This window comes from Hetaerina americana, unplaced genomic scaffold (assembly GCF_022747635.1).
Source record: "Hetaerina americana unplaced genomic scaffold, ioHetAmer1.1.p SCAF_9, whole genome shotgun sequence".
In the NCBI taxonomy this organism is placed as follows: Eukaryota; Metazoa; Arthropoda; class Insecta; order Odonata; family Calopterygidae; genus Hetaerina; species Hetaerina americana.
The window spans coordinates 43,142,140-43,154,903 of NW_027287538.1; the positions used below are offsets into that span (position 1 = coordinate 43,142,140).

The 12,764-nt window shown below is 32.7% G+C and overlaps 1 protein-coding gene across 2 annotated transcripts in view; it reads right to left on the reverse strand.

Moving 5' to 3' along the window:
• LOC139698757 (BRCA2-interacting transcriptional repressor EMSY-like) overlaps positions 1-12,764 on the reverse strand; it is a 59,013-nt gene that overhangs the window by 23,655 nt on the left and 22,594 nt on the right. For both annotated transcript variants that reach the window (XM_071597662.1, XM_071597664.1), the window contains exon 13: positions 9,237-9,409. In XM_071597662.1, coding sequence (XP_071453763.1) covers positions 9,237-9,409 — 173 coding nt within the window. The remainder of the gene's footprint in view (positions 1-9,236; positions 9,410-12,764) is intronic.

Consider the following 12,764-nt stretch of genomic DNA (forward strand, 5'->3'; position numbering starts at 1 on the left):
TTCCCGTAGAAATAGGAAACCAATTGATGTCTGAGTTAGAACATACCACCTTATTGGGTTTAGAAATAGACAACGAGTTAAGCTGGAGATTTCAAATGGAAAAATGTAGTAAAAAATTATGTTCAGCCCTATTCCTTTTAAAAAATCTTGCCAACTATTGTAATACAGAAATGTTAACCCAGTATACCATGGTATATTTGAGTCCATAGCTCGATATGGCATCGTCTGCTGGGGGAGTTCAGCACATGGAAACATCAATAGAATACTCACACTTCAAAAATGGGCATTGAGGGCTATATTTAAACTAAATGCAAGAAAACCCTGCAGGGAGTACTTCAAATGTCACAAAATCATGATCATTCCCTGTATCTATACGTATAATGTGATTTTGTATGCCTGCACCAAAACCCCTTCACTGGTCAGAAATAGGTATGTTCACAAGTACGACACCAGGAGTAAGGATAATCTTCATAATGAACATTGCAGAGTAGCAGCACTACAAAAAACTTCAGAAGTTTTAGAAGCTGTTTAATCGACTTCCTGAAGAGTTAAAACGAATACTCCCCCAAGAAAATAAATTCAAAAAAATGCTGAAAAATTTCTTTTTAAATAATGTTTTTATAGCATCCAAGAGTACATAGAAAGAGCCAATGTAGGGAATTCTGATTTTAAAATCTTTAATACTCATATATTTCATGTACGTTATTATTCCCATGAATTTGTAAATATGTAAATGCACCTATAAATGTAATTGAATCTTAACAAAAGCCAATACTTTTATGTATTGTTCTATGGCGAATAAATCTATCTATCTATTAGTCATCAACCCCCAATTTTGCATATGGATACATCACATCACATTTTCAGCAAGAAAAAATTATTATTGCATATCCTCTACAATTTCTCCTATTATATTTTGAAAAATTAACCCTACACATGATGTCTCTAAGGGTGACTCTCTTCAAGAATTAGATGTATTTTTTGGCTTTCATGCCAAGGAATATATCAATGCCTTATTTAATTTTAAACAAGATTATTTACAACTAAGGTATCAGTAAATTTCTTACCAATAAATTTGAAAACTTTCCAATTGCATGAGTATTTCAAAGTGACAAGGCATATAAAAATATGAAATGTACTAAGGCCTAATTATTATTACACTTACCTTGTCCCAATAAATCCCATGTAATAAAATGGGTAATAATTTGACAAATCCACAAGAACAATGAAATGTGTCTTCCAAACAGAAAAAAAAGATAAGCACATATATCCGAGATAATACTCTCCATGAATCACAACTTTAAGAACTCACTTTAAATGATAATTAAGCTAGGAAAAAGTCATCTGATACTTGGATATACATAGTACCGAGAATAAAAAAAGAGGTAAATTGAGTGCACCAATGAATTTTATAGGGAGGCCCAAGACAAATACAAGTAGAATATACTTCACTGGTACTTATCAAAGCTTGCAGCCGTAAATAATTGATTCTCTTCTTGAAAACTGTTTACATTATTTTGTATTTTCAGCCAATTAGTGTATTTAAGGTTTTGAGGATGAATATGACTTAGAGGAATGCTCAAAACTTGTATCATCATGGGGTTATTGTTTTCAGGTACCAAAAATATTTCCTTATGCAGGTACAATCAACTCACAATCAATTGAATAAATGACCCAAATGAGATATTTTATGAATTGAAGTTACGAGGAGATGGAAAGTTTAGATATTTTATGAGTTGGAATTGCAAAGATAATTAGCCTGTAATTATTTCTTCTGAATAAAATGCCATTAGAAGGACAATGTTTTTGTTTTTTAATGCTTGTTTTTATACTAGTACATAATGTTTATGTCAAGTGAAAATGCATCATTAACTGCTATTGAATATGAGCTTAAAAGTGAAGAAAATATGCTGGTGACATCAAATTTTTGTAATACAAGAACTTTTATAGTCATATATGTCACAAAAGGAAGGAGTGATAAAAAAATAAAATTGAATAATGATGTACGTCGTTCAACAAATGCATTTTTAAGATGACCTGGAAATAGCCTAAATGGGGTGAAAATGAAAATTTTGGTGGCTAAATTCAGGTACAAATAAACTAAAAATCAAGAGAGGTAATATATTAAATAAGTAATATACGTATATACTTGGGCCTAAACGATTGTCTAGGAAAATATTGTCTTGTGGGATAACACACAAACATTAAGAGATAATGAACCTAAATGAATAAACCTAAAAGGCTCTTTGATATTGCTTTTAATGGAGATGATTTCAGAAACATTTCATCAAGGACTCTTATAAAAAAATAACCCTTTATGAAACAAAACAGTTCATAGAGAGAATTTCCAGAGCAAAGCTTTCCATGTTGAATATTTAGGCAGTAGGTAAAGGAAAATGTAAGTAACAGAGGCAGCCACAAGAGTAAAAAAATGAGAGAGAAGTTTGGAATGTAGGTTGAACTCAATGATGGGCATCCAGCTTGTTTCCAACATATGCTATGTTCATGGATGTCATTTCCGATGATAATGAAAATAAATTAGAAACTTAAAAAAAAAACCTTCCAAGACTCTGCCTTCTTTTTTCCTATTAATAAGACTTGGGTGGTCTTTTGGACCACCAAAGATGAAAATGACTGCAGGAGTTGTGCATCAATACATGCACACTAGTAGGTGTTCTTGGCACTCGTGATGGCTGAGGTCATATTGCATGACAGTCAATTCAGGATAATCATTCACATGACAACTTATGCCTTAGGGTAATCCAGTTGCCATCGGGCTACAAGGCAATCAATTGCCCACTGAGATAACTGGGCTATCATGATTGCTGCAATGTTTACAATGAGTTGAAAGCCACCAAGCTGGTATCAGCCAAAATGTATAACTACTTATCCCCTAATGTACATATTACTTGTTTAAATAATATTCAATTCCAATTTTGAACTCAGCAGCCAAGGCTTGAATCAAAGACCCCTATACATGATTATTGAAATTTACCCTTGGACAAAAGAAGAATTTGAATGAAGAAATAATGCTGACAAGGAAACATTTTTCACTTTTGGATGTAAAATCTAATGTTCCCAAACATGCATATAATTCTTCTAGCATGTATACTCAAGGTATAATATCCTTTAGACATGTAACCTATTATTCGAGGGAATTTTACATTTGAAAACTTTTCCTTAACTGAAAGATGTCAATGGAATAACTTAAAAAAAGTATGAAATTGAGAGTTAATTGTACTAACTGCATAAGACTTTTTACCCATGATAATTAAGTAAAAATCACTGGCTAATGATTTAACTCCTAAACCAAATTTTGTGAATGCAATTATTTTAAGTCTTACAGAATATTGAAAATTTAGTCCTGAAAAGAAATCATTTCAGTAATCAAAATACACCTTTGATCCAAAATTGTTTATTTTAGTTTAGAGGAAAGGTCTAACATGATAAAAAATACCAGTGAAATATAAGAAAATTCTGAACAGGTTGATTCCACATTAAATGGTAATAATTAAGTATATACTGATTTTTTACAACCTCCACCAGGGTTATTAGTATTCAGAAAGAAACACCATTCCTAGTTCGAAAGATAAAACCACCACATGAGTTGATTAATAAGCTGTAATAAATTGCATTAATCAGCTGTTATGACCCATAAATATAAAAAAAATTAAAAGAAGAATGAAGATAATGTTAGGATCAAATACCTCATTTTAAACATCAAATACTGAATTTGAATATCAAATCTTGCCTCGAATAACATAGGGTTAGAATTTCTTTTACTAGAAAGTTGACAAAACAATTTATGCTATATGTTTGCTGAAAAAATGGCAAGGATAATAATAAACCTATGAATATTAGCAACAAGAAAAGTGTGTGAAGGCTTATTTTTTCCTATGAATTAAATAATGAATAAAATATTGAGCTATGAATGATTTCCAAATTAGGAATATGCGATCAATCATTTCAATTAAGGCAAATTGTTAAATTGCTATTTATTGAGCAACTGTGACAACATGAGATTGAGGGAAGAACCTAGAAATGGCTTGTTGTACTAAACGATAACAATTTCATATTATTACTTTACCCTTTTTCCCTAAACAAATTTTGAACTAGATATTTACTGGCAAAGGCAGCATTTTGTCACCGAGATAGAAATCACAATATAATTCTTGTTAGCTACATAATTCAAAGTGTGACATCAATTGCTAAAATACAGTATCCGAATAATCTCCTGTTATGATTTGTCTATAAATGCTTCCGCTAATCTGAGTTATACATATAGTATTATGAATAGGAGCAGCTGGTAAATCGAAGTGACACCAGTAACAACCGAGTCTGAAGGGCTATCCAAATCTACATGCTAAATTATGAATTAAAACAGAGAATTTCACAGTTGAAAATGGATTCTTACTCTAATGGACACATCTGCAACATTGAGGTCAAACAATGAGACAATTCCCCTTTTGATGATGTTGAGGAATTTTATTATCACTGGTAAAAAAGGTCTGTTTATGTGTTGACCTAAAGTGACACTAAATAGGCACATAGGCTGAATATGGAAGAAGTTTACTTGATTCCATGTATTTTCAAAAGCCTCGCGTAATTTTAAAAAAGTAAAAGATTTGGACATCATTTTGATTTCATGTGACCTGAAAGACATTACCAATGAAAGTTTTTTCAAACCCAAATTCCAGTATTTCATAGCTGAGAAAGGTCAACCTCTAGATGATCATCATCCGATTCCTTCACTGTAAGTAAATATTACATGTTAAACTATACTTTCATCTGAACTTCATAATTATTCATATTTGCCTGATACTTAATCAATGCTTATCTCAAGTTTAATGAAACAGAGAAACGATCACAGTGACAATGGCAGAAAAAGCAACTGTCAAGAAATTTATGGAGATTCAGAGTCACAAACATAAGTTTAAATTGCCCACATGGTCACTTTGATTTGCTTACCAGGAGAGCCAAATGGTCACTCTTTTAAGGTGTGCTAATATTCTTCATGATAGTGTACTAATATCATATAATATTAATAATGCCACTGTGTGCTTTATTGGTCTTTTTCCATAGCTTTTGAATGTAAGATTCCTACATTTCATTTGAAATAATATGTACAGGTTGGTATATGGGCCAACAATACTCGTTTAATGCCTGCACGAAATAAATCTGGATCAAACATGTGTATGATGATACAAAAGAAAAAATGTCATTCAACATCCAAATAAAACAGTGTTTTGGTAGTCACGTGGTTATACTATTGTATTACTGACTTGTGGGCCTGGTTTTGATCATGGGTGATACCTCTGGGCACCCTTAGATTCAATCAAGCTGAGTATTTCTTTGGGTACCAGGTCTTCCTGGGAAAACACAGGTGGCATAAGGAATGGAACTAGCCTGATGTAAGAATTTCACATGCCGTTGTACTTTGGACTCTACCTTCACCTATTAAACCAACCTTCAGGCTGATAACTGGTTTTAAAATTAATTAATGGCTTATTTAAGAGCCACTTAATGTTAATACAGTCCAATGTTGTAAACATTAGACTGTTGCACAGTCTCTTTTTCTCTTTCATAGCAGCTCATAAATTTCAACAAAGTATCAATTTGTGTGCAATGCACACTCCAATATGGAGTATTGAACGTAAGGATTAACAGAAATAATCAGTTTAATGAAAGTACATATATTTATTTAAACATTGATGATAGCCAGATAATTCTAAGAAAATTGTTTATCATTTATAACATAATAACATTTAAAACTAGAGACAAATTGAGAAATTACTGTTCCAGTCTCCTTGATTTAAAAAAAATACCCTAAAGCAGAATAATTTATTCATGTGTCAAGCATTAAATGGGTTGAAAGTACTGCAGAAAACTCCAATGAGGATCAGGATGTGATTTTTTTACAAAACTATAATCACTGTTACTTGTATCATTGCTTTTTCTGGTGGAACTAGCATACAAGACCATAATCCTCTTCATTTTAGGAACTAGGAATGCTTCCAAAAATCAGCCTTAAAAATCCAAACCACAAGGGGCTAAAATTACAGCAGCAGGTTAAAAACTGTTCTTAATTGAAGGCATCACATGGGGTTGTAAACAAGCACATTAAATTGCTAAGAAGAGAAGGGTACTAGAGAGTGAAGGCTTGAGCTTGTTGACCTTGAACAGGAATCAAGATATATATTCCATTCCCCAAGACCTTGAGAATTACATACTATTTGATCCAGGTGGGAGAGGTCAAAAGTTACCTATTTTCAGAGAAATCTTCTGAGAAAGACTGAAATACTAGAGGATCTCATATAAGATGTACTCTCCCTTTCCAAATAACAACTTCAGAGAACAGAGGTGCTCATGGGACAGGGGTTCATATAGTATCCTATGAATGAAATTGTGTGGAATATCACTGAATCAGCCAAAAGGCCTGCGTGTTCCATGAGCAAATAAATCATGGTTAGATCACACTGTCCATATGTTTCCTAGGTGAAACCCAAAGTTAAAGAAATGTGTCCTTTCTTATGTAATATTCATGATTAGAAAAAAATTAGTATTACATATTGATTCAGTTTAACTATTACAAATAATGCAATGAATTTTCCATTCTCATCCCATTCACAACTTGTTTTACTGTTATTTTTATAAGCATGATTCTGAAGTTCAATGAAGCGAATGTATTTTACTCATTGATGGTAAAGTAACATGACCTCTAGACACATAATCTTTTTGAAAAAATATGCCCCAGAGCTTTATGACCACAAATCTTCTTCATTTGTGTCACAATGTTCCCCTTCTGATTATATGTACAAATACTAATGTCAGTATTCATTATTTTCGGTGAACAAAAAGTTTGAATTTGCATGTAGCCATAATTTCATGTACATTAATCTTTTTATGACATTTGTTTTGCTACATTTTTTAAATGACTGGCTTTGAAATTGGAAATAACAAACCTTCACACACTTCTAATGAAAAATACTACATGTTTAGGGCTAGCAATGCCTGAAATTAAGAAAAAATTACCATCATGATGTGTAGGCATTAGAGGAAAAATTATAACTTTTTCTTAAATTACCAGCAATGTATTATTCGAGGTATTCAAGTATTTGATATTTGTACTTTCCATCTCTAGTCAGCATGCGCTAACTTAAAAGAGTTCAAATAATTTGAAAATGTATTCAGGTCACCTTTTTTTGTAATTCAATGAAGTTGTTGTGGAGATGATACAACTGGTAAAGTGAGTTGGAAAGAAAATGATTACTATAGGCAATCAGAAACTTCATCTTATGGTAAAAGGTTTAAATAAATAAGTTATGCCTTCATAAAATATGAAAATCAGTCAATCTCTGAAAGTATATTTTCAGGAAAAATAATATTCACAAGTAAACTTAAATGGATCACTGGTTGACAGGCTTCTTTGAAAACAGTACAGCGAAACCTCACTTTTACACCCTTGGGATTTACATTTTCCCTTTGTTTATGATATTTGCTCCATACCCTTACAATGGTGTTTGAATCTTAGTAATGTAATCTTCATCCTCTATTTACACTTCTGAATTTAGAAATAATGATGTGCAAATTATAACAAATGATGAAATTCAAGGCAAGGGCTGGTACAATTTACACAACAATTGATGAACAAGACAACATATGGATCATACATAAGCTTAAACATGAAATATGAAAGTTGGTTCAATTGATTCCCTAGAAAATACATTTCTTTGTTTGTCAGTAGGGCCTTACATCACTCTCACAGCCAAAAAATATTGCCAAACATTAAAATGGCTGCAAGCCAAATTATTTCAAATAGAAGTTTCACAGATTGGTACAAGTAAAACTCAGCTGATATTACATAGATATGTAACTAGATGTTACCTGGCCAACTACTGCCACTACTTTAAGTCATAAAGGCAAAAAGGTTAAAATGTTTGAACTCCCATGCTCATACTTTGCAGAAATTGTTCACTTTTGTTATGCTTGGACTTCATGGAGTTCTGCTGTTCCTCTTGTGCTTTTAGTAAATTCACTTTTTGTTTTATTAAGTATAGAATTACTTATGAAAATAGTGAAGAAACTTATTATACATTGACAAACAAATGTATGAGACCTTAATTGTCGTTTGGTGACAAAAATCAACATTTTTCAAAGGATTAACTAGTATATTGACACTCTTGTGTCCCTGGCTAAGAAACTTGATATGTTTACCTGTATCAATGCTGAACACAAGATTAATCATGAAAAATTATTGAAAAAAGTGCCAAGATATGCATGACTGTGGTGAAAAGGTATGAAAATATTAAACGTTTCAATTATGATAAACTTAAAGAAACGTTTTGGACATGATTTCAATCATCCAGAGCTGCAAGCATGCATATTAGAGGAGTTTTGTCAAAAGAAAAGGCACTACATATTTCAGCAAGAGCAGGAATTGATGGCTTTTAAGCATAGAATGGCTGGACATAAAATTTCAAAACTTGATATAATATTGCCAAGCTTCCTCTATTGAACTTTTTACTTTATCTACTGAACTTAATTATGTTTACAATGAGATTAGAGAAGATAACATGTTTTTTCCAGTTAGTCGCCAAAAATGTCTAACTTTTGCGTCCAGCCAAAGAATTTATTGCTTCTGCTGAGGTATTTTTATTCTGCATTATATTGTCTTTTTCATCATTATTCTTTGGTTACCTTTGCTTTACTTATTTTTTTTCAACAAAAGTTACATATGCTTGATTTAAAAAAATGATGGCATGTAAGTAACATGCATATCATATTCGTTCAAAAACATGATTTACTTTTCTGGTGTCATTAGCAGTTTTTACTGCAATTATATGCAGCTTTTGTTCATTCATTTACGATTGAGTGACCCATCAGTTGTTAGGTAAATTAAAGTAAATTAGGGAACATTTGGATATAATTTTGCTTCCATTTCCTGCAAATAATGATTCCCTTTGATTTACGTATATCCATGATTTAAAATTTTGCCCCCTTAATCTCACCAAAAGTGTAAAAGAGAGGTTTCACTGTAAATGCAAATAATTACCATCAATCATACAGCTACTGCAGCCGTTATTTAAATTAATTCCATGATTATACTGTAAAATTTTGCTCTCAAAATAAATAATTTACAAAAATATATAACTCAAATTAATGTATACCAATATATTAACAGCTTGAAAAAAGTATTTATGTTAAAGAGCATAATTTTTGTCAAAAGCAAGAACCACCTCAGCTTCATCAGGAGGAACTGCCACAATTTCTTGGCTTCTGGTGTCCGTGGGTTTGATTGAAGTGGAAACATGTACTATCTTCTGGACCTCCTCATTGCCACCAGCCTTCTTTCCCAGTAAAATTTCCCCATTGTCACCAACAGACGTACCAAACATTTCAACTGCTTCTTCTGGTAGAAAGAAAAAAAAACCATAGCTTAAAAAATATGTTCCAATGAAACATAAATAACTTGCCTTAAAACAGTTTTTAAGTTGCTGTCTATAAAAATAATAATACATTGATTTGACGAAAGATTAGGTAATAATTGCTTGTACGAGATATAAGACATGTCAGATTTTCTACATTCATTGACAAATGTATAGTAATACACATACACAACTTTTATTTTTCCTACACTTAAAAATATCCATAAGGTAAATTACAGCTTACAAGATGAATCACTGCTTCATCATGCTTGACTGGCAATGAAGACATAAACTGAATTAAAAATTGGTAAAGAATTAAGGTAGTGTATTTGTATAATAAAATACATGACAATATTTCCTATAATTTTCAAATAAGAGTAGTTTGTGTTCAGCCCATTTTCCTGGGCAATGAAATAGAACAATCCCACATGTTACTACAATGTCATTGGTTGGGCAGTAAATTCAGAAAGGGTAGAGTCCTTAAATAAACTTGAAAAAACTGAATATTGGTTATGTAAAGACTAAATATTGGGTACGTGAGAAGAACAAAAATTGTAAAAAGCAATTCCCATGGCAGTAAAACAAGATCCCTCCGTATTAATTGGTAATAAAATGTAAATAAGGTCCGTCAACAGCTGTGATTTTATTTGAAGAGACTTAACTAGAAAAAAGAGCTCCCTATTGAAAAACTAAAGCATGATGTTTAGTTAAGATTACTCCACCAGCAAGAAAGTCTGATAATTATTAATTTATAACCAAAAACTAATTTTTAAGAACTAATATTTGTAATGTAGACATAAAAATGTAAATTATGAACAAAACATAGGAAAAAAATTAATATTAATCACCTTACCATCTCAATGGAGGAGAAAGGGAGTAAGATTTAACATAAATTGTAGTTTTCAGGAATGCAAATTTAAGATTTTGATTTACATAAAGAGGTGTCCACACCATACATAATTAAGTACATTTGAGGATAATGTAGATTTTGGGTAGGTGAATCTGAGGTTTCACCAAATGTGGTTCATTTTATAGTCTATATATAGTCTATATATATGGTCTATATGAAGTCTTTGGCAAGTTGAATGTTGAAGGCTGTGATTTAAGGAAACACATTGGGAAAGTAGGGTGGAGAAAGGAAGAAATACAGGTATGAAGTTCCCATGCTATTTAGAAAAAAATAGTTGTTAGAGACCATCCAAACCTACCTTGAAAATAGGCGATTGATTGATTTTACAACATACGGCATTAATCGGTGGTGTCTAGATAAATTTCATTTTTTACATTTACATAAAGAATTTGATTAGATAGATAGTTCTACATGAAAATATATGTTTACATTTCGAGAATGTGAATTCTGCCAGAGAAATTCTTGGAAAAAGCTTTCTAAAAGATTTCAAAATTTGCTTAAATACTTAAGAATAAAAAACACTATAAATTCATAAAATCAATGTTCATACTGATTTACATTACAGTGACTCATTTGAAATTACTTTGTAAATACTTTTAAAGTTATAGCATCAAAAAATTCAAATTGAGTAAGAACCATAACTACTTTGCACTTATTAGCCCATCATAAATAGCATAAATTTTCCTTTGCAATTACATTGCTCAGCCACTGTGCAATAGTTTACTACACTCACCATTGGCTTACAATTTATTTTCATCAAATAAATGGTTTGTAACATTGCAACATCTAATTTATACAACAACTTAATAATTCTTTAGCAACAAAAATTTCTTTTGAAATGCATGCTCTCTTGTAATTCATTTGCATGAGAATTGAAAGTATGTTAACACTTGGATTAAAATCCTTTGTGGTTTTATTAACTTTAACAGAGAGTTACTACATCACAATAAAATCATTTGCAAGGCACATTGAAAAGAAATTCAGTCTACTTAAATTTTCATTGCTGTCAAAGGAATAATGTTATTACATTATTTCTATTCAATAATGGATAAAATCATGGACGAAATTAATCCTGTATATTTTTTTTTTTTTTTAAGTAATCTACCGGTTAAGGTAGGTTTTTGGACTGACACAACTACCAAACAAATATTTTATTACTCCTAACAAAACACAAAATCAATCATCCTACTCTACATCAGGTCCCTCTTCATCTCTGAGTACTTCCTTCCTCCCTTCATCCCGTCCAACATCCCTATCCTGTTCCTTCCCTTTCCTCTTTTGCCCAACATTCTACCCTCTATCACAGTCTTCAACATCCCACTGCCGGTCAACACCCCCTTCATCCACTTTTCCTGCCTCCATAGGATTGCTCCCAACAAACCCCTCTCTTCGCCCACCATACCAAGTACTTCCTCATTTGTTTTCTTCTCTGTCCATTTCACCTTCTCCATTCTTCTCCACACCCACATTTCAAAAGCCTCCAATCTACGTCTATCCTCCTGCTTCAATGACCACGTTTCCGCTCCGTACATAGCTACGCTCCATATCAAAGTTTTTACGAGTCTTTTCTTAACACGCTTACTCAGAGTCCCTGTCATCAACTCCCTCCTCCTTGTGAAAGCCTCTTTGCCAAGCGCAATTCTTCTCCTTACGTCCCTACTACTTTGACCGTGTTGGTCCAAAACACTACCGAGATACGTAAACTGTTCTACCTGCTCTAGCTTTTGCCCTCCTATTTTAATGTTAAGCTTGGCCTTTTTCTTTCTAGAAAATCGCATAACCTTTGTTTTATTAATATTGATTCTCATCCCATACCTGTCGCACTGAATTTCCAATTCACTAAGCAATGCTTGCAGCCCCTTGGCTGACTGACAAACTAAAGCTTGGTCATCAGCAAACCTAACTGATTTTACGAATTCCCCGCCCACTTTCATTCCTACCTCGAGTTCTTCCCATGCCTCTTTGATCATTTCTTCTGCATACAGGTTGAACAGCAACGGTGATAATGGGCAACCCTGCCTTACACCCCTTCCTAACACTGCCCATCCTGACTCCCCGTTTCCCACCCTCACCTGAGCAGTCTGAGACATGTACAGGTTGCGGATTAGCCTCCTTTCCCTCCAATCTATTCCTATTTTCTGCAATATACTCATTAGTTTTTCCCAATTTACTCTATCAAACGCTTTTTCGAAATCTACGAAACAGGCAAATACCTCCTGGTTGTGTTCTATATTCCTCTCGATTAATAATCTCATTACTGCAATGGCATCACGCGTACCTCTCCCCTTCCTAAACCCAAACTGATCATCCCCTAAGTAATCATTTGCCCTACTCTCTATCCTTTTGTTTATGATCCTGAGAACAACCTTAGCTGCGTGGGATATCAAACTAATTGTCCTATAGTCCTCACATGACGTGGCCTTTACCTT